The sequence below is a fragment of the Zingiber officinale genome, chromosome 4B, assembly GCF_018446385.1.
Source record: "Zingiber officinale cultivar Zhangliang chromosome 4B, Zo_v1.1, whole genome shotgun sequence".
In the NCBI taxonomy this organism is placed as follows: Eukaryota; Viridiplantae; Streptophyta; class Magnoliopsida; order Zingiberales; family Zingiberaceae; genus Zingiber; species Zingiber officinale.
In genome coordinates this window covers 115,747,628-115,769,911 of record NC_055993.1, presented here as the reverse complement: position 1 = coordinate 115,769,911, position 22,284 = coordinate 115,747,628, and the positions used below count along the sequence as shown (strand labels likewise).

The window sequence follows — 22,284 nt, the reverse complement described above, 5'->3', positions numbered from 1 at the left end:
TGCCGCCGATCAACACTCATCTCTGGAGCCAAGTCCTTCGCCGGTTCCTCCGGTCCCATCTGCTGACTCTGATATTCCTATTGCACTTCGAAAGGGTATGCGTTCCACTCGTAATCCTTCTCCTCACTATGTTTCTTTGAGTTATCATCGTCTTTCTCCTTCCTATTATTATTGTCTGTCTTCCTTGTCGTCTGTTTCTCTTCCAAAGACTGCAGATGATGCCTTTGCCAATCCAGGATGGAAACAAGCTATGCTTGATGAAATGAGTGCCTTACAGAGCAGTGGGACTTGGGACCTCGTTCCTCTACCTCCTGGGAAGTCGGTGGTTGGTTGTCGATGGGTGTTTACGGTGAAGGTTGGTGTAGACGGCACGGTTGATCGGCTTAAGGCTCGTCTTGTTGCTAAAGGTTATACTCAGGTATTTGGATTGGATTATGGGGATACCTTTTCTCCTGTTGCTAAGATGTCTTCTGTCTATTGCCGCAATTCGCCATTGGCCCCTTCATCAGTTGGACATAAAAAATGCATTCTTACATGGTGACCTGCTCGAGGAAGTCTACATGGAGCAACCTCCGTGTTTTGTTGCTCAGGGGGAGTCTTCTGGTCTTGTATGTCGCTTGCGGAAATCTTTATATGGTCTCAAGCAGTCACCCAGAGCATGGTTCAGTAGATTTAGTACCGTCATTCAACAGTTTGGCATGACTCGAAGCGAGGCTGATCATTCTGTTTTTTATCGCCACTCATCTACTGGTTGCATCTATGTAGTGGTTTATGTTGATGATATTGTCATTACAGGTAATGATCATCTTGGGATTTCACAAGTAAAATAACATCTTTTCAGACATTTCCAGACAAAAGATCTCGGCAAACTCAAATATTTTCTAGGGATAGAAGTGGCACAGTCTAAAGATGGAATCATTATATCCCAAAGGAAGTATGCAATGGATATTCTGGAAGAAACAAGAATGTTAAACTCAAAGACAGTCAACAATCCCATGGATCCTAATGTCAAGCTCCTACCAAATCAGGGGAGCCTCTTTCAGATCCTGAACGGTACAGGCGATTGGTGGGGAAACTAAGCTACCTTACTGTCACTCGTCCGGATATCTCATTTGCAGTAAGTGTAGTAAGTCAGTTTCTTAGCTTTCCATGCAAAGAACATTGGGATGCAGTGGCTCGCATTGTTCGATATATCAGGGGTGCACCAGGAAAGGGTCTTTTATATGAAGACAAAGGACATACTCAAGTCATAGGGTATTCTGATGCAGATTGAGTAGGATCTCCCTCTGATAGAAGATCCACTTCTGGATTTTGTATATCTGTCGGAGGTAACCTTATTTCTTGGAAAAGTAAAAAACAGAATGTTGTGGCAAGATCCAGTGCAGAGGCAGAATATCGAGCTATGGCGATTGCTAGTCAAGAACTTATATGGTTAAAACAGTTGCTTCAGGAACTAAGGTTTGGAGAGGTTACACAAATGTCACTCATATGTGACAACCAGGCCGCTATGCATATTGCCTTAAATCCAGTCTTCCATGAGAGAACAAAGCATATTGAAGTTGACTGTCACTTTGTCAGAGAGAAAGTCATATCTGGAGAAATATCTACTAGTTTTGTCAACTCAAATGATCAGCTAGCAGATATATTCACTAAATCACTTAGAGGTCCCCGGATTGACTACATATGTAACAAGCTTGGTGTATATGATCTATATTCACAAGCTTGAGGGGGAGTGTTAGAATAAGTAATGTTAGAATAAGTAAAGGGGTATTTCTGTCTTTTGGTGTATCTCTTCTTTTCTATATAAAGGCCTAACTCGTGGTATCTCTATATACGAGTTTTTAGGTTTTACTTCTTACAATATATTTTAAGAGCAATTAGCTAAAAGTACCCTAGTAATATAAATTTTCAAATAGGGTCCCCATGTTTTTTTTTCCTATCCAACAAATGGACAGAAATGCCCCTAAATCTCTCAATTAATGTGGTCTCAATGGTCCTGGCTGACAAGTTGATCCAGTGGTGTATGGGCTCCTCCTTTGTGTTGCTTGTTCGACCTCGCTTAAACTTTTTCATGTCTCCCACTCCATCAGCTCCTTCAGCACTAATGCCACTACCTCTCTCTCCAACCTGAATCTATTCTTTTGCTTTAGAGCCAGATAGGCATTTTTCATAGCAGCATTGCGTTCATCTATCACTCCACTTGAGTGGCCATGTGATCATGGGCATGCCTTTTTTCTTGATTGTTTGGGCACCAAACCACCCATAGGAATCACTTCCCACTTCCCTCAATCCTAGGGCTAATTCCAGCATCTTCTTTGTTGATAGCATCCCTCTACTCACGAAGGACTTGAACATCACTAAATCGTGTAGTTGCTTGTCCAACCACGGCAAGTAGTAACCCATCTCTCGATTGATCTCCTTGAGAGCTGGATAGGTTGAGAGCTGGTTATGCAAGTTTTGTTTGGGAGATTCATCTATGATCAACAAGGGAGGACGTTGTATGAATATAGATATGAGATTGCATTTTCATTTCCTATTTTTAGCACTAGCTTAACACAAAAATATTCTGATCAAGCTGTTTTCAATTTATCTTGGCAGTTTCTGGCCCTTTTTGGAAAGGTTCTAACTATACGGTCACTATATATTGATGTTAGATTCATGTGGATATGAGATTGCTTGGTCATTTTCCTATATTTGGCACAAAATTATCTGACCAAGTTTTAAAAAAACTGCTTGATTAGGCTATTTTTGACACTTCTAGGCACTTTGCAAAGGTAAACTAGGAGCTTCCAACCATGGTTTGAAATCTCTAATTGTGCTGGGCGTTACAATGGAAATGTATTATTTTGATAAATTACCGAAATACTATGCTAGTCAAATACAATACTAATCAGTATATACAATGTCTCCTTCCTCTACTTAATCTCCTTCCTCCTTTAACCTCCAATTTTCCATTGGTACCTGCATCGAAATGTTGGTACGATATTGAAAAAAGTATGGTTCCAATTAAAGACTGAAACTATGGTATGGTTTTAGATTTTGAACCTTGTTCCAACTGTGATGTTTGGTAGATGGTCTTTACTCTGCTATGTTTTGACATAGTTTTAACTATAAAAAACCGAGTTATCTAGTCAAACTGTTTTAAACAAATAAATTTATTGTGTTTATTTTTCTATTTTCCAGCTATTATTGAATTACATGTAGTTAAATGATGAGGATGGATTTTTGGCTAATTATCAAATCTTTCAAATTAACGTGAATGTTAGATTGCATGGACTATGATGAGTTGGTTTTTGTACTATTTTGGCACAAAGTATCTCTAGATTGTTCTAAAATACAATAATGAATTACTCAATGGAGTAGATATGAGTTAAATTGAGACACATCACTGATCAACATGATTCAATATGCATATAATATTCCATTTCATAATGTGGAAAAGTACATAAGTAAAGCAAAGATAAAAATGGTATAATTAGGAAAAAGATCCAACAAATATAATCTAATTAGAAATTACTACTTAGGGACCAAAAACTAACCCAAATAACAAATGTTCCTAATCTAAAGTAAATTATTGAATAATAACTGGAATTTGAGACCTCCAAGATAGAACCTCCTAATATAAATGCCAATGAGATGCTGAATATGTTACAACAAAGAAAAATACAAATAATATAACCATGTAAACAAATACAGTAGGATTAACAAAAAGTTGAAGATGATTGCATGTGTCATACCAACTCATAACTCCAATAACATGCTGATAAAGTCTCAAAAAAAAAGAAAGAAAATTTCACATTTGTAAACCTTAGATCTGAATAATTAAAGAATAAAAAAACCTATTGATATGACACTTGAATGTTAGTGCAGAACACTTAAAGCATGACAGCTTTTCACTTTGTTGGCTTTTCTCTACACTGAGGAAGAGCAAGTATGCCAAGACCTTTGCTCCTCCATCGTCCAACAGTGTGGCACAGAGAGTTAGGTAGATTGGTGAAGGTGACCATTATGGAGAGGAGGTGTAGGCATTGATGACGATGACAAATAAAGGTTAAACTGATTTTGTGGAGGCTAATTTTATTGCGGGTAATTTGATCCATTCTAAAAGGAAGGAGCCTTGTTTGAGAATTAACCAACATAAGGGCTTTGTTTAGGATATTTGATTGGTAGGGGCCTTTCTAGGGTAATGCTTTATTTAAAACCTTAATTTTCCCCCACATTCGAACTTCACTTAATCTAATTCGATTAATTAAGCTTTGAAATCTCATTCCCAATTTCAGTTTTGGTTAGTGTTCACAATGAGATAGTATTAGTGCCATCATAAACGCCTTGACACGCCATGTTGAAGGCACTGAAAATAGGAGAAGAAGAATTAGGAAGAGCAGAGGAAGAAGTTGTTTGCGTAAGGGAGAGTCTTGATAGAATTGCCATTCACTGACCAGTTACAAAAATCCTGAAAGAGTCATGAAAAGTTGCAAGTTTTGGAAGAGGCGTGGAAGCCTTAGATGCACCTACTGTTGCATCACTGCCTTCAAAAGAGTTGCAAAAGCCTTTGATGCATTAGGAGAAACCTCTGGTGGCACTGCAGTAGCCTCAAATTCTTCTCATTGTGGCCTTGAACTAACTCAACATGAATGGAAAAGTCATAGAAGCTAATCAACAGCATTATGGAAGATCTCTGGCAGTGATGCAGAAGCTAACAGTTGATGCCACATAAACTTTAGGGGAAGTTTGAGAAGCGTCTGACTGCATCATCCATGGGGTGTTTGTTTGGTTTGTGTTTAGTCTTAGCGGACATAACGAAATGTTTTGCTAGTACCGACCACCAAAGAACAATATTTTTAAGCCATCTTTAATGTAACAAAATATTGCAATTAACATATATTGAGTTACATTTTGAATATGAGTGGTTAGTTTTGTTAGTACTGATGTCTTTGCTAATGATACACCTAATGCTTTTTTCAATAAAATGAATATATTACATTCTTTGAATCTTAAACACCAAATTGCTAAGCAATAGTATTCATTACAACCTAATGAATTAACCAAAAAACACAAAAATAAGTAAATAACTTGGGTTACATGTATGTTTTAGTTGTGTTGACAACAATATTTGTGTAACTGGTACTTCCTTATTTGGAGAAGATTCAGTTATTTTTGCCCTAAAGGATTGACAAATATTGCTTGATAGATTTAGTATGTAAAGTGTTTATATATATTTGGACTGAAAATAAGGGAAGAATTTCTCTCTCTGAAAGTTTTAGTTCAACAATTAGGGTAACATCAGTGAGCATACATACCTGAGTGAAATCTCTGCTTAGTAATTTCCATCATTTATCAAAGATTGAGCCATGGGTTTGGACCACCAATATAGGATACATAAACCTTTGCAATTTATGCAACAATTCAGGTGTGGATAGTATCTATATACTCCTGTATAAGAGGGGGCTGTAAGAGTTGTTAGGTTGTTAGATGTTTTTAGTCCCACATTTAGGGTTATGTCATTAATTTTATATATACACATGTATTACTTATATGCTGATGTTCATTGAGACAATATTTTACCCAACAAATTTAACAATGATCATGTCAAAATAGATTTTTAATTATATGTTTTTTTGTAGTTGCTATGATATTTAATGAATTACGCTATCAATGACAGAAATGTTCTTGATGAATCCTAACATTTACATTTTTTTTTTATTTTTTTTGAATCTTATGCATTGATACCAATCTTATCTCCCATTGGTTATGTATGGTTGATATGTATAGTCTTTTAACTCATCAATATCAATATCATTTTGTTAACTATGCCATGCTCAATGCAACGCGATGTGATTCTTTCCATACTTATACCTTATTTTAAAAGAAGTCTCCTCTAATTCTTGTCCTTGAATGTCCTTACTCAGGCTAACTTTTCACTTTGTTCTACTGCAATCATCAACTTTGCTTCATTTGATCCTCACATGACACTAAACAATGACTCTCTTTACATCAACTCGTAGAGTACTCTTCCACTGATTTCCGTTTTTTAGTTGCGACTCTGAACACCCTTCTTCATATCTGTTATATAGCCTTGCATTATGCACCTTCTTATGTGTTATGACCCAAAGACTTCGTTCCATAGACTGGAAATGACTCCCCCTTTAGTGATAATTCAATAACTACAACCATCTTACATAATGAAAAATTAAGTTATTTTTCAAGGGGTTAAGCAAAACAAGGTGATCAACTTTATTTTATTCTTAATGCAATTCAAAATTTGAAATAAATTTTACGTTATTCTGAAATTTTAGTTTTAAATTTCTACAAATTTACTTAATGTTTAAGAGTGGTACCTTTGAGAAACTCCAGATTTCTTATGTTGGTGTTTCTTTAATGATATTTATATTGTTTCACTTTTGGCAGCTATGATGAAAAGGAAGTAACAAGTGGGATTCTTAAGATGTTGAAACTTGCAAACTTCCAGGCATCTTTATTTCTACTCTCAATTTTTTTTTCGATGCTTATATTATTTACTGAAGGAGCACTTTTTTATTTGTAATAATCTTAGGTAAAACTAGTTCATGTTTATATTAATATGATTTTTTTCGATTCAAGATATTGAAATGTAAATGATGCTTGTCTCCATAGCATATGACCAATGAAGGAAACCTGTCTTTTCTTTTAGCCATATAAGTTTTGTCTGACTAATATTAATAATTTTATAAAATATTTTTATGGATAAATTGCGTAATGATCCTGGTTTTGTTAATAGGTTCACCATTGAGATGTTTGTATGCTGCCTTCCTACAAATTAGTTGTAGTATTCTCTTTTGTCTGTGAGCTTATTACAATGGGAGAGAGATCTATATCAGAAACTTATGGAAGCATATTGATGTAATTGGAGGATGTATAAATTTGGAGAATGATCAGACCATTTTGTTTTCCATTTGCATAAGAGGTAGGTCATTGCTCAGAATGAAATGAGCTACAACACCTTGGATGTGTTACAATGATAGAGAAATGTGCCAATCTCAAAACCTTTTAGAGACTGACCAAAAAGATTAAGAGGAATATAAAAATGATTATCCTATTATTTTGTTCCCACTTGCAACATACTATCTGTTACAATGTAACCAACTACACTTTCTTGTAAGGTCTATATTGCTACCTCTATAACCTAATCTCGGCTTCAATTGCATTTGAACATGAACTCTACTATTGATATTCACTTACTCTATATAGATAAAACAACTACATATTACAAACTAATTCCATTGTTGTGGCAACTCATAAACCATAATAAATGACTTTGCTGATTTACTACAGCCTTTTGCCTATATCCTAGATTCTTTCCTTCATCTCTACTTGCTTTCCATTTTCTTTGTGTAAAGCAAGGGTAGACGAAGGTTTTGCCTGACATGTGACATCCTTCATCGTTGAATGTGTGCACTAGTTCATGAAACTCCACCTCGATCATATGAATACCTTACTCCTTGATAATGAATTTATCTACAAGATTGAATTAGGTTAGCACGACCTCTAGAAGTCTTCCTACTCCCATGGGCCTTTTCTGGTGGGGAATCGTGATCTAAGAAATCTTGGGTGTCTCCAATTAAGCATTTGCCAATAATCTTTTAAGGACACTGCAAAATTTCACCATCAACTAATTCACAGATTTTAATTTTACTCCAATGCTACCATGAAATAATTTGATTTGAGATATGTGTGATGTAAACAAGATAAGAAGTAGATAGGGCACTCTGTCCAAAGGTCCATAAACGAGATTGACAGTTTGCAATTGGTCTAATGACTGCTAGAAATTCATTGATGTTGCTATAGCTGGAAATGAATAAAATTTGCAATTGAGCACTTAATGCCCGTCAAGCCATCTTTAATTTTGGCATCACAGAGGCTTGTGTTCAATATATACAAATGCTTGCTAAAAACTTCTGGAATCTTATCTTTGTTAGGATGCTATATCCTCATCTTTTATATTAAACAATGATATCAAACTACTAATTTTATATAAAAAATTTGTAAATTAGATATATGAATACTATTAACACTATTTTTGGGTTTATAAAGAATAATTGATGAAATATATTCATTGTGTATGTTAAGAGTATTAGGTTATTAGGGTTTTTGTTGCAGTGAGTTTAGTCTCAACATTGATTATTTTAGGTTTATGGTTATTGGGTTGAGTATATAGATAATATTAATGCCTCTATATAATGGATGCAGCAGATTATGCTTATTTCCCTAAACTGTACTTGGTGTCAGATCCCATCCTATTGTTATGGTTTCAAAGAGGTATTTCCCTTAGCCACTACTGTTGTCAGCAAACTTCCCTCATCTAAACCGTCTTTTTTCTAAAGTGTCTTCTCTTCTCTACATTGCTTCTACACTGAAGCACAACAGTTACTAAAGCTATGACCTTGTATATGCTATCAAGGTGTCAGTCTCTCAGACTGTTGTCCATGCTTCCTGATTCACTATTGTGTTGGTTTCTCTCCTTCTCGAATTCCTTTTTCGCTTCCTATCATCAAGGTGAGGAATGCTTGGGATGACCACAAGGTTCATATCACTTGTTTTAAGCCCTCCATTATCTGGTGGTTTGATTGAAACTCATGTTAGTTCTTGCTCTATGTTTCTCTTGAAGCCTTTTTCTGACTTCTTCGAGCAACAATGCTGCTTCGCTTGTGCTTCACACATCAAAGATACAATCGATTCTATCTGCTCACAATGCTATCTCTAGATATGTTCTTTTCCATGCTTTCTTCTTGCTAGACCCTACACTTCATCTTGCAACTTGGTCACATTCTCGTGATGGGAATTAGTTGATGGTGGCATTGATGAGTTGCTTCCTTTGTTTCTTGTTAATTACCTTTACTTTTCTGTCTTTCTACCTTCAACTTTTGATTTCTTGTTTAAATACTATTCAATTTTGCATGTGGCATTGACACAACCTATAAGGTCGTGAAGACCTAAAAAGGGATAATAACTTGTTCACTTTTTTGCTAAGTCCAACTTTAGGTAGACTTGTATCCTTTTTCCTCAAGGACCGTGCAAAGTTCTTTTCTTTCACTTTATTGCATGCTATATATGTGCTACTTTAGGTAGAAGCCCACTCATTAGATTAGTTCTTAATGTCTCTCTTTAGTCTCATTTCACTTCATCCTTTCTCTTTTTTCCACTCTCTTTGTCTAGGTTAAAGATTTTGTTGGATTTGTTTTGATTGATTATCAAAGTGATTATCGCCCATGTGTTAATACTATGGGTTGGAGTTTATTATTCTCTAGTCTATTATATATTTTGCTTACGAATTTTTGCTAGTTGATGTTATAAACTTGACATAGATATTAGCTATCCTCTAGCTTGAGTGACATTGAAAGGTTTAAACTTGCATTCAGAGCTAGAGTTTCGTCCTTCGCTATGGGTGAAATATTGCTAGTGTGTCGAGACATGATACTTATGGGACCAGTTATGAGGGAGGGTCCAATCAAGGAGGTATTGGATAAGGAGGACAATTAGAAGAAGTGAGAGGAGGATAAAGGCTAATTTAATTTGTGTTGCTGCCTTAAGAAAGAATAATAACTCGTCTCAGTTCAAACAAGAGGGGTAGAGAATTAGCTTAGTTTTATTGGGTTTTTGTGTCTATAGGACAATAGGTTAATGAGCTTGTGTTATTTTTGAAGGTGTTATTTTAAGCTTTTTATCTTCTCTCGTCATTTGTGGCAGAGAAGAAAACAAACAACAATGAGTGAAAGCAAGAGTGGTGGTAGTCACATTGTACAAATAACAACAAGAGGTCATGAGCATATATGCATGACCTATATTATCAAGTATTATTCTACCGTTTATATTGGAATTGTAAAATTTTTGGTTGTGGCTTGACATGACACCAAATTTCAATCCTTGGTTTGTTCGACAATAATTTTCTTGATTCAATCTATAAATACAATATAAAAGTCTCTTTGCATTGGATGCAATAGAATATTTTTATTTTTTTAAATTGGGCTATGTAAGAAGGGGAGCCTTGACATAACGATAAAACTGTTGTCATGTGACATTGTGGTCACGAGTTTGAGTCGTAGAAATAACCTCTTGTAATATAGGATAAGACTGCATACAATAAACCCAACCTGGTCCGACTCTTTCCTCGGATCCTACGTGTGCATTGTGCACCGAACTTCCCTTTGAATTTGACCATGTAAATGCCTGGTATGGGTAACAAAGCACAATTAAGAAATTTATTAATGTTTAAATTTGACATTTGCATAAGAAACAATTATATTTAATATGGTTTTGCATTGCCATAACTGTGCAAGTTGTTTAAAATGTTTTCATGGGTTTAAATTGATCAGCTACAAAGCAACGCAACTACACCATCAAAACACCTTTTGCAATGTAGGGTAAGACTATGTACAATAGACTTAATGTGGTCCGACTCTTCCCAGGATCTCACATTAGCAAGAGCTTTATGCACCAAACTTCCCGTTGAATTCGACCATGTAAATGCCCGATATGGGTAACAAAGCACAATTAAAAAACTTATTGATGTTTAAATTTGATATTTGCTTAAGAAACAATTATATTTAAGATAGTTTTGCATTGCCATAATTGTGCAAGTTGTTTAAAATGTTTTCATGGGTTTAAATTGATTAACTACAAGGCAACACAACTACACCATCAAAACACCTCAGCCTTCTTTTGTTCAATTACGCACCCAACAAAATGTTTATTCACTTCCAACTCTCTTTCTCAATTTCCATGAATAGAAACAACGAACTCTACAAATTTGCCTTAATTGGTATCAACATAGATGCCATTTGGAGGGGAGGGATGAATAGCCTTCTACTTATTTCGTGGATTTGGTTCTACAATTGTAGCAGAAGGTGGAATCCGCCACTCCAATGGCCCCACACAGTCGACCTCACGACTATGTGTGAAGAGGTAAATCGGGAACCTGCAGTTGACCACTGTGGGAAGGGCATTTTTCTCGGCTTTGCCGAGAGCGGATTCGGTTCTACAAACTTGTTAGTGTGATGGAAAGATGAATAAAATACACAAGCACAAGAATGCAAACCAAACTCAGTGATTTAACATGCTTTAGAACTCTTGATTTCTACCTCATGGCTTATGATCTTTCAGGGGGATTACCCCTTGCAAATGCCATTATATTTCTCCTTCTCGGTAATCAATTAGAGGCGGAGAAACTTCTTACAATCACTTTCTTATAATGAATGAGACTTGAGTATCTAAGAGGATAGAAAACAAAGCTTTTAGCTTAAGTATGGAAATGTTGAGGACAACCCATGGCTTCTCCAAGTTGCAATGGGCCCATATATACAACAAACGAAAATAACTATTTTGTTGAACAGTCGACTGCTTGCTTAATCATTCACATCTGTCACCTTTAATGGTAGCTTGGGCTTGTTACCGTTGGGCTACCAATCATTTCATGTTTCTGTTTGGTCTCGAGTTGACTCAGTAGTCCACTGAATGTATGAGATGATTGATACATTGACTACAACCATTTTTAAGATCGAGCCCGTCTTATTTGAGAGTTCTATCGTGGTTCATACATACAGATCTCATACTCTCAACTCCCTTGGAGTCTTACCAAACCTTCTTTGCTTATCATTGCTTCGACGCTCCTTGTGCGCATTCCCTTGGATGCCTATGCCATCCTTCTCTGATATTCATGGACCTTGAATCATCAAGCCATCAGCACCTTGGCCATGCCAAGTCTTCATGTCTAACGACATTAAGTCTTGCTTGACTTCGTACTCATATTAGATCCACTATGATCTTAACCTCTTTGCCTAAACCATCAAAATCATGATCAACCTTGATCACAATGGCATGATTGCACCAATATGAGTTACTTCTGTAAATTGATGAATCAAATTCACATTGACTCCATTGTCTATCTTTGGATCTAATGCCTTAAATTAGATCAAATCATTATTTGAAATCTAGTGTCGTGCTGGGTGGTGTAGTTGAAATGGTCTATCTCTAAAAGTTATTACAAGTCTATGTTCATTGACATCAATAATATATTCTATGCTGATTGTGTCTATCATGAAGATATATCATACAATGCTGACACTTTCCATACTTTGACACACATCAAGATGGATTTAAGTAATTATTAATGTTTTCTAAGTTTCTAGTTTAATTTTCCATCTAATGACTAGTCTTGTTTTTTAAAATAAAGAAGTTTAGTGCAAGATTATAGGAGTAAAACATATACAAATTCTTTTGAGAGCAAGGTCACTTGAAACAACTCCTCTACGACAACTAGGAACAACTTTGCACAACTTGTGTATTTCTTGTGCTAGGAAAGGAGCTTCTTGGAGCTCCAGGATGACTCGATACATCTTCGAAAGGATTCTTACGACTTGCAAAATAATTTAGCAAGGATCACACAATCTGTGATATAACTTTGTTATGGTTTTCTTAATCTTGCGATTAACTCTGGAAGGGTTGAAGTTGTCAACAACTTTTGTTGACTAAGGGAGAAGTTGTAACATGGCTCCCTTAGATACCTCTTCTTTTTCTTCTTCAACTTTTTTTTCATCCTTTTCGAATTCGTTAATGACACCATATGCCGGCACTCCAGCATGATGCTGAAAGTGTGGTGTTCTGATCAACCATTGAGATTCTGATTTGAAATGAGATTCGATACTTGGATTGGATCTTACCTTGTTTGTCTTCGTCTCACATCACTGAGATTGAATATGCTAGACCTATGCTTCCCACACGTCCGCTTTCCCTATAAGAAAAAGGAAAATCATTTTACAGATTTGAAGTATTATTATTCATTTATTTCAAATGCATAATATTCTATCACACCATAAATTAATTTGAAAATTATAAATTATATTAGTTTATAGTATAATACCAAAATACTTTTTTATTTTTTTAAAATAAAATATTTTGTTTTTAAAGTAATAGTAATAAATGTTTGTCTAAGTAAAATAATAGTACTAAATATTTAAACGATGTTTAAATGTAAAATATTAATAAAATCTTAAAATAATCAAATTGCAATAACTAGTTTTTTAAAGCTGAAGCACTAAAATACCAACAGAAAAATAATGATGGATTGGTATGTTATAGAAATTAAATTAGTATACTGACAATGAAGTAACAACTAATAGCCTGCATTGTCATTTGTCAACATCTTCCCCATTGACACCATTGTTGGCTTCTTTGTTGCGCTCAGTGATAAACACACCGTATTGTCGTGATACAGTATCAAACAAATTACCGAACTCCTCTACACTAATAAAACATAGGGTAGGGTAATAATCTCAAAATCAAATTGTCGTTGGTTTTGGGGTTTGGATTTTTGGTATTGCAAAAGGGGGATTCGATTCTAAAACTAATAATTGAAATGCATTGCGAGTAATTAAAATTCTAATTTAGCTAACCTACGATTGTGATAGAATTAATGAAACACAATGCATTAACAAAACTTAAAGCATTCAACAAAACCTAATCTAGTCTAACCTACTTGCATCCAAATGAAGAACAAGAACTTAAAGCAATTGAACGAAACAAACAAGGAAAAAAACTAACACATGAAATTGCATTAAATAAGTAACAAAAGTGTAAGGAGCATAAAAACAAACACATTGCATGGATAAATGACAAGCGAAACTAATACTAAAGGAAGTGGAGATCTCTCCCTTCGATTGAATGATGGTTGATGCAGAATGGCCCCAAGACCCCACAACTCGGTGACGGAGTGGAAGGGCCTCTCCCAGACGGACAAGTGCTTGTTGGCGACGAATTCTGGCGATGAAGATGGCAGCATCACTCTCAATCAAGATGAGTGCGTGATGAGGACAAGAAGAGTGGGAGACCTCCATGCCTACTTCTTGATTGAAGATGGACTCTTGGAAGATAATAGGGTTGACAACCACCACACCCTCTTCTCCTCAAGCTCTGTGTTCCCTCATAAGTAAATCCCTCCCAACCAAGCGCGAGATGGTGGTGGAGATGACTGCCGAAGATGGGTGGAAGTGCCTCTCCCAATCGGGATGAGGGCTTGGATGGAGGATGCCAATGGATGTGGAGTAGGAAGAGGAAGACTCCCTGAGCTCTATATCTCAACTTTGCTTTTATAGGTAGCCCTTGAACCGTCCCGCGCAAGCCATCGTACTAACTGTTGTGGGTGGTGGCACGGCAGTGCCCAGGGGCATGACCATGCTATGTTGGCTTGAGTAGCCTCCGAATCGAGCTTCCACGACCAGGTTGTGTCAGGGGACACAACCAAGCTGCGTTGACTTTTGTGGTGAGCTTCAGCCCCTGTTTTGATTCCGGTTTAGCTCTCCTTTGATCTCCTACAAGATAAAGTTCAAATCTTAGTAAATAATGCTCTAAATGTAGGAAAATTGTAATGAAGCTTCAGATCGACCTTTGTACGTAAAATACAATATGAATCAACATTTAAGCATACGTGAAAATTAAAACGTTAAATATAAGAGCTAAAATAATGTGTCAAAATGGTTGCTATCACTTGGCTATCATGTGATAATCTTTTCTACTTTTTTTTAATCCTAAAAGTTAATCACATTTAACTGGTGGTATTATTAAAATGTTCTTAGTTAATTTTCTTTTAACTCTTTGTTATCATGTTTTACAAAATTTATTTGAAGCCACCGTAAAAAATATGTAACAATTGTATTGATGTCTTTACAGTTGTTAAATCAGAGGACATTTATCTTTATGAGCTTATTAGAAGTATTTGTCGTTCCCAGCTTGGCAAGTCTAAAATCTTCCTTAGAGCCGGTCAGATTGCAGTTTTAGATGCACAGAGAAATGAGGTTTTGGAAAATGCTGCAAAGATCATTCAGAACTGCTTCAGAACATTCGTTAGTCACAGGGAGTTTGTTGTTACTAGAGTTGCCGCAATTGCTGTCCAAGCTTATTGTCGAGGTACTTTGCACAAATTCTTTTTCTATAAAATGCATAGTTCTAAGTGTAAATAGCATCGTGGAAGCTTTTGTGGGCCATCAAATGTTTACTCTATTTTTTTTGTTCTTCTAACTGAAGTGTTGTGAAAAAATTGGCTTTTCGGAAAGCTAATTATTATTTTTTAATATTAGCAAACTTCTTTGTAGAGTACTAGCATTCTGGTAGTCACTAGTGAAGAGAATAGTGGATCCATTTTGCAGATATAATTTTATATTTCTATTGGATAGATGTGAATTCATGTGATAACATCTGTTCCACTTTTTGGTTATATATATTTTTTCACTTTATTCTCTTGGGTTGTAATTCTTTATATATACCGATCAATTTCCTTATGTGCATAGCATAATTCTACTGAGATATTGGACTACCTCAAGTTATATAAGAATATACTGTGAACATAAATGACATATGACATTTCTTTGTTTTTCTTAGGATGTTTGGCCAGAAATTTTTTTTCATGTAGAAGACAATTGGAAGCAGCTGTTTTTATTCAGAAAAATGTTCGGAGATGGCTATTACGCCGTGCCTTCATGTATGTTCATTCAGCTGCTGTAGTACTCCAATCTAGTATTCGCGGTTTCCTTGGTTTGCAGAAATATATGTATATCAAGGAGCACAAAGCTGCCATTCACATACAGGTTTTTTTTCTCTTGTTTTTGATTGCTTTTATAATAGTTGCTCAGGCATTTTTATAGTTGGTTTTTTAGCTTTATCTATATTTACTAATTTATTGTGATTTCACCTTCTTTTGGTGTCATATGTTTATGGTCTTGATTGGTTTGTAATATAGAAAATGAGTTTAAGAAATTCAGAATGAGTATTGTAAGGTTCTTCTTACAATAGTTATTTTCATCTGAGCTTTCTATTTGATTACGGGGATCTATCTAACAAGGAACAAGTTTGTGCTAATTTCAAAGAGTTTTCTCCTGGTCAACAAGAAAAATAAATACAACGAAACAATTTTTCATCTGCTATATAATCGAGAGTCAATTAAGTTCACTCTTGACTATTTTCATTAAGCTTTATCATTAATTGCTTATGCTAATAATTTACTAATACGATATAGGTTTAATTAGTCCTTGTTGCTCCTTTTGAAATGGATCATCCGTTGATTGATTTTTGATTATATGTTCAATCAATGTCTGAACTTTTAAATGGTTCAACAAATGTATACATATGATATTCCGTGGATACATTCCAAATTTATCAGTTTTTTCTGCTATTGATTGTGAAGGAGAACCAGTGGTGCTATCTTAATTTTAGCAAGGAGCTTAATTGATTTGCAAATTAAGTGTATGTATTGCATGGTCATATGGCTAGCATGGATCAATAGTCTTAGCGAGAACTCATGCTGACAATGTTTACTATTGGTTAGGTATTAATTGCATTGTTTATTATTGTATGTATTTTGAACATGTTTACATCTCACCTCTGTCATTTACATATAAGAGGAGAATATTTAGTTCCATAGGGGGATTAGATTATATTATTAATGAAGTAATTTGATTGAGCCGAAAAACATATTGACCTACAATCTTGCATATTAGTCGAAGTCTAGGAGTCTCTCTACTAATAATTGATTATAGCAGAATCTCTATTTATATGAGAATAACTGGTGCTTAATTCCATATCCTCTAGGTTACAAATCATGTTTGGTCCGGCGTTGACATTGAAATTGGTTGAGCAACTTCCCTATTCCTTGATCTTTGTGACATTGAAAATATCAACTTGCAGTAGCACAATACTAACACTGGCAACGAGTTTGACTGCATATAGGCATCAATGCACTTTATTCACTAATCTCTGTTATTGAAAACCCAATTTGCACTAACATACACTAACACAGGTCGTCCCCACGACTATATATAAGACTACATATAAGCCTTGATGTGCTTTTGTCACTAATCACCATACCATCACCTAACCATTAGTTCAACTCTATCTTTCAATATGCTGTCATAGATGCTGAAAATATGAACATAGTTTGATTTTCCACCCTTGTAACAAGTGCAGTGCTCATAGCTCTTAGCTAATCTAAAGTCTTGGTTGTCACGTTGAGGTAAATGTTTGAATTTTTCTACACTCCACAGCTTTGCTTGTGGAACTTGATATGGCCCTTCCATGTCAGTCCCATCATCTCCTTGTATCACTGTCACTATCTCCTATCCCACTATCATTACCGCCTTTACAATTTCTAGTTGTGTATGATCCCACACTAATTTGGGAATTCATTGCTATCAATTGTCATTATTTCAGACTTCCTATCTGTTGGAGATAGGATGTTGAACATCCATTAGTCCCACATGTATCAATGTGTCAATCTATTGTATCTATATATTTAAAGAGTGCCCCCTTCACATGTCACTAGTTACATTTAGATGGAATTTGCCCAATCTAAAGTCAACATCACAATTCAACATGGTATTAGAGCAAGAGTTCCAAGATTAAAATCTTGCCATTGTCAAAAGACTATTATCTCATCAATTTATGTTTTGGGCTTGACCTAATAGAGTGAAGGATATCTACCCACACATGAAGGGGGAGCATTAAAGATATTATTTAACTGGCCTCTTGTCTAAGAGCTTGAGCTTTTATAACAAGTAGTTAAGCAATCAACTTTAACATTGATATTTGAGTAAGCCATGTACCTTTGAGCCATATGGACAGTAGGGGTACGCTGAAATTAGAATGCTCCACATCCATCAGTCCCACATGAAAAAGTGCAATTATCTATTATGTTTTCTATATTAAGAGGATTCTCCTTATCAAGTGACTAACCATTTTGAAATGAATGGACCCTATTCCAATTCAACACTGTCAAACAACAATATCCATGGTGAGTATGTTTCCTCACTCTAACATGCATTTCACCCAGTTTTGTATTCTTTTAAGCTGTTTTTTGAGTTATAGTTGGCTATTGGAGTTTTGCCCTTCAATTTCTTGATATGAATATCATAAGTTGATTATTGTTTTTAAATGCAGTGGTTGGCACTATGGTTGCCACTGACTTTGAGCTAAGGCTGTAAAACATCAATACCTCTTGAACAAAGTGGCTTTGTCCTTAATTGTGCTACAAATTCATCAAGGGGTTGTTTATAATTGCATGAAGCCATAGTCAAAAGTATGTCTTTATCTAAGTTTCTAATGTCGGACAGAATACCGATTATCTATATTGATTCCATTGGTTCGAACACGAACGCTTAATCTTCTAAAACCTGTTATTTCGAAAGAATACCGAGAAATATGGAAAAGGGAAATAAATGATACGGTCGAAAATATTATTCATTCAAAAACTTATTCTAACATCAACTAAATAACTGTTTAAATAGACCCAAAATCCTAAGATGCAAAAGAAAGGAAAAATAATTTTAATAAAAATAAAAAAATTTTAACAAAAAGGAAAAAATCTTAACAAACTCAAAATCCTAAAAATCCTAAACGGACTCAAAAGTTAAAATCCAAAAATGTAAAAGAGGAAAATAACTCTAAAGAAAGGACAAAATAAGTAGATCCTCTTGCATCAGTTGCCTTGGTTTGAAAATAACTCTTCCTCGTGTTTAGAATAATATTAGGTGGTAATTCAGGAAGACATTAAATTGACAAAATCTACTAGCAGCTGCGGACTTTCACTTGAGCGCTAGATAACAAAGATTCTTTACTCACGATGATATGCCTAGTGTGGCGAATCAGATAACATCTAGGGCTTTTGAGTATGACAAGCCCCAAGCCTGCAACAATTTCGCAAGACATGGCCTGCTGAGTTGCAGCCTAAATGGTACTCTCTTTGATCTTCGCCATTGCCATTTCTTCGATAGCAGCATATTGATCATAGCAGCATATTGATCTCACACCACTTGAATCTTGTCTTTGGCTATGTCGATGGTTTCCGAGTAGGCCGAGAAAGCCAATGACAAAATTGCACCCTCTGATAGAATGCCCTCATAGAAGTAGCTCAAGATTGTACAAAACAAAGGTGATAATTATATAACAGTCTTTAAGCAAATCTCTTCGAATTTCAGAATTACTTCAATCTCTTCATCTACACTCTTTAGATATGCTTCGAAAGATCCTTAGATAATCTATCTTCCAGAATTTCTTCTTTCTCATTGTTTTGAGCGGAACTTAAACATGGAAGCTCTTTATCTTCAACTCTTCCGCCAACGATGCCTCCATTGGGGGAATTCTCAATGTTCGAAACTTGTAGCATGCCGTCATCAACTTCATGTACAACTTCTTCTACTTCATCATCATTATAAATTGTATCATTGCTATTTCAATCTTGTCGTGAACATCTTATAAATAAAAACTCTTTCCTCCTCATCAAGCCAATCAAAGAATCTCTCTATCCGTAACGCACTAGAAAACCCGGGAATTCAACTGGAAACTCGATATCGGTGTACAATTTATCTCGACCACGGTTCTCACGATTGTGATAGGGTTTTGCAAAAGTGAAATCTGAATTAAGATAAGGGAACTTACGACATTTAAGATTTTGCTCCGTTAGAAGTTGGGATAACTTTGTGACTTGGAGTGCTACGATCATTGTGTGAGGTTTCCTTAGTCAAAACCCCTCCTGGTCATGACCACGATCATGACGACCATCCATAGGATCTAGAGCTTTGATACCATCTGACGTTGGATAGAATAGTAATTATTGGCTATATTGATTTTGTTGGTTCAAACACGAATTCCGGAAATAATCTTCTTAAACTGATTCGGAAGAATAATAGGAAATAGGGAAATAAACAGTATGGCGAAAATATTATTCATCCAAAAACTTACTCTAACATCAACTAAATAATTATTTAAATAGATCCAAAATCCTAAGATTCAAAAGAAAGAAAAAACAATCTTAATAAAAAGGAAAAATCCTAACAAAAAGGAAAAAATCGTAATATACTCAAAGTCCTAAAACTCTAAACGAACTCAAAATCCAAAAAAACAAAAGAGGAAAATAACTTAAAAAAAAGACAATCTTTGAATTCTCCTGCATCAGTTTCTCATCTTGAATTTGAATGGTAGCAATGATAGGTCGTAACCTAAATCATCTTCTCTAACACTAACATTATATTCCTTCCGGTAGAATTGAAGACCATGGAGATATGGTTGGAAATCAAATGAAATGATATTATGTACCTTTACTTGCTTGGAAATTAGGCCATGGAAGGAAATCTGGTTTAAACATGGGCCATTTTTCCTTTAATTTTTGCCCGATACTGCATGAAGATGTAGCATTTCTGTTCCAATCATGAAAAACATAGAAGTCATTATAATTTAAATAATTAATACATTATTAATGTCCCAACATTTACTTGATCTCTATTCTAGCCACCTTGCCTCATTTTTTTTCTTTTCTTGCCATACTGCCTATTCTATCTCTTATCTTCCTGTCGCCGGCGATGATATGACTGCATTCCTTATCTTCATATTTTGGTATTTACAAGAATGCTGCATTGATTGGAACAGGCATATGACTATTATGATGGATCTAACCGGTAGAATTTCAAGTCCAGAAATACATACATTTAAATGATAACTTAAGGTTCATTTTTCTATCAGGCATATATTCTAAGACATCTTGCTTCCAGAAGGGTAGTTCTGTAGCTGCCTAGACTTATATCCGAGCAAGAAGCTGTAAGTTGTGAGCTGCCCTTTGGTTAATATTCACACGGGTGCTTCATTGACAAGAAATGACTGAATATTACAGCAGATTAGCTGAAAGAGTTGTGTAGCTGGAAATATAGGCATTCAAATTAAAAACTTAAAATTCAGTTTTCAGTTGAACATACATTAAAAATGACATCTTTGCTTGCTGAAGGTTAGCTCCATAGTAGCCAACACTTGCCATTATCTAAGGTAGAAGTTGCATCTTATGAACTGCTTGTATGGTAGGAAAAAATTTGGTTGCTTCTTCAAATAAATTTTATATAGTTTATCTCTTCAAGAAAATATAGTGTTTTCCTCACAAAAACACATCTGTCATATAGGTTGCTAATTCCATCTTACTATTTAAAATAGAACTTGGTAGATCATTTTTTTCAATCACAACATTAGAATTTGTGGTTGGATGAGATAGTGTTCAGTTAATGTGCTCGAGGGGTTGAAGATAGACAGTGACATGAGATTTTTAATATTTATTCTTGCAAGTGGTGAGGATGGTCTTTGGCTAGCAACCACAAATTTCATAATTGACCATTGTGTTGAGGTTATAACAGGCAACAAGGGTAGCATGGTCAACTTGGGAGAGTAGGTCAGGTATGATGTTTTAAGAACCACTCTGTCACTGCAGATGCGTTTGTAGTGAAGGACTACATTGCGTATCCTGTATGTACTAATATATGTGATGATGCAGTCTGGGAAATCCGGTGTTTGATCTATGTTGGCTATTGAATGGGATAGATATATGGCAAATTTCTATTTGATTCCAAGCTAGATTCATAATGTCCAATACAAATAGTTAAAAGATGGTTAGCACAGACTAGCAATTAGCCTTAATAGAATGAAAAAAATGAGGAAGAATTTGTTTCTCTGGAGACGCGTTGCTCGTGTCGTTTGCATGCCTGTAGGTGGGTCAAATAGTAGAAGCAGTAGAAGATGAGAAGGGGGAAGGTGAGCAGTTAGGAGACCATGAACTGAGTAAGTTGTAGAAGAATATCATAACTTGTGGCTCGTGCGAGTCTCACACAACTCCTGGAAGAAGGGGGAAGATGATCATGACTCGTGGAAGAAGGGATTGATCGCTACTTTAGAAGACCCAATAGTGATGAAGGATGACTAGATTCTAGCCAGGAGCCTTACCTTTTCTTCTCTAAACTGCCCTAACTGTAGTCACAGATAGACAATTGTGAGAAGATTCAACTCGTAGAATAGAAGACACTTGTTTGAATGGAAGATGCTAGCAAATCACTCTCCCACCTGTTTCGCTTGCATAACGGGAGTATCAATGGTTCTTTCTGGTTAGTCAACAGGTGGAATGAAAATTTTTGCTGATTGACACAAAATGAAATTTAAAACCATGAGTTTGAGCTCATGTTGGAGAGGCAATCCTATGGTCGTGAATGTTAGGTATATTTGATGAATAGGAATAAAGGAAACAGTTACAATGATAAAATTGTTTATTTTATAATTCTCTTTCTCTATCTTTTCGTTTCCCTTCCAAATTGTATCTAATTTCCCTATTGTCCATCTATCTCCCTTTTTTTTTCCATTCTTGATGGATACTACCTTAGGTCTTAATGGTTTCTGGTAGTTAGTATTGTGTATAAGTACCAACTGGAGGCCAATGCAAACGCTACAAATTACATTTGAAAC

General features: G+C 35.5%; 1 protein-coding gene across 1 annotated transcript in view; it reads left to right on the top strand.

Moving 5' to 3' along the window:
- Positions 1-22,284, top strand: part of LOC121976128 (protein OPAQUE1-like) — a 132,842-nt gene that overhangs the window by 23,305 nt on the left and 87,253 nt on the right. Inside the window, exons 18-20 of the mRNA XM_042528135.1 lie at positions 6,409-6,469; positions 14,757-14,934; positions 15,406-15,611. Coding sequence (XP_042384069.1) covers positions 6,409-6,469; positions 14,757-14,934; positions 15,406-15,611 — 445 coding nt within the window. The remainder of the gene's footprint in view (positions 1-6,408; positions 6,470-14,756; positions 14,935-15,405; positions 15,612-22,284) is intronic.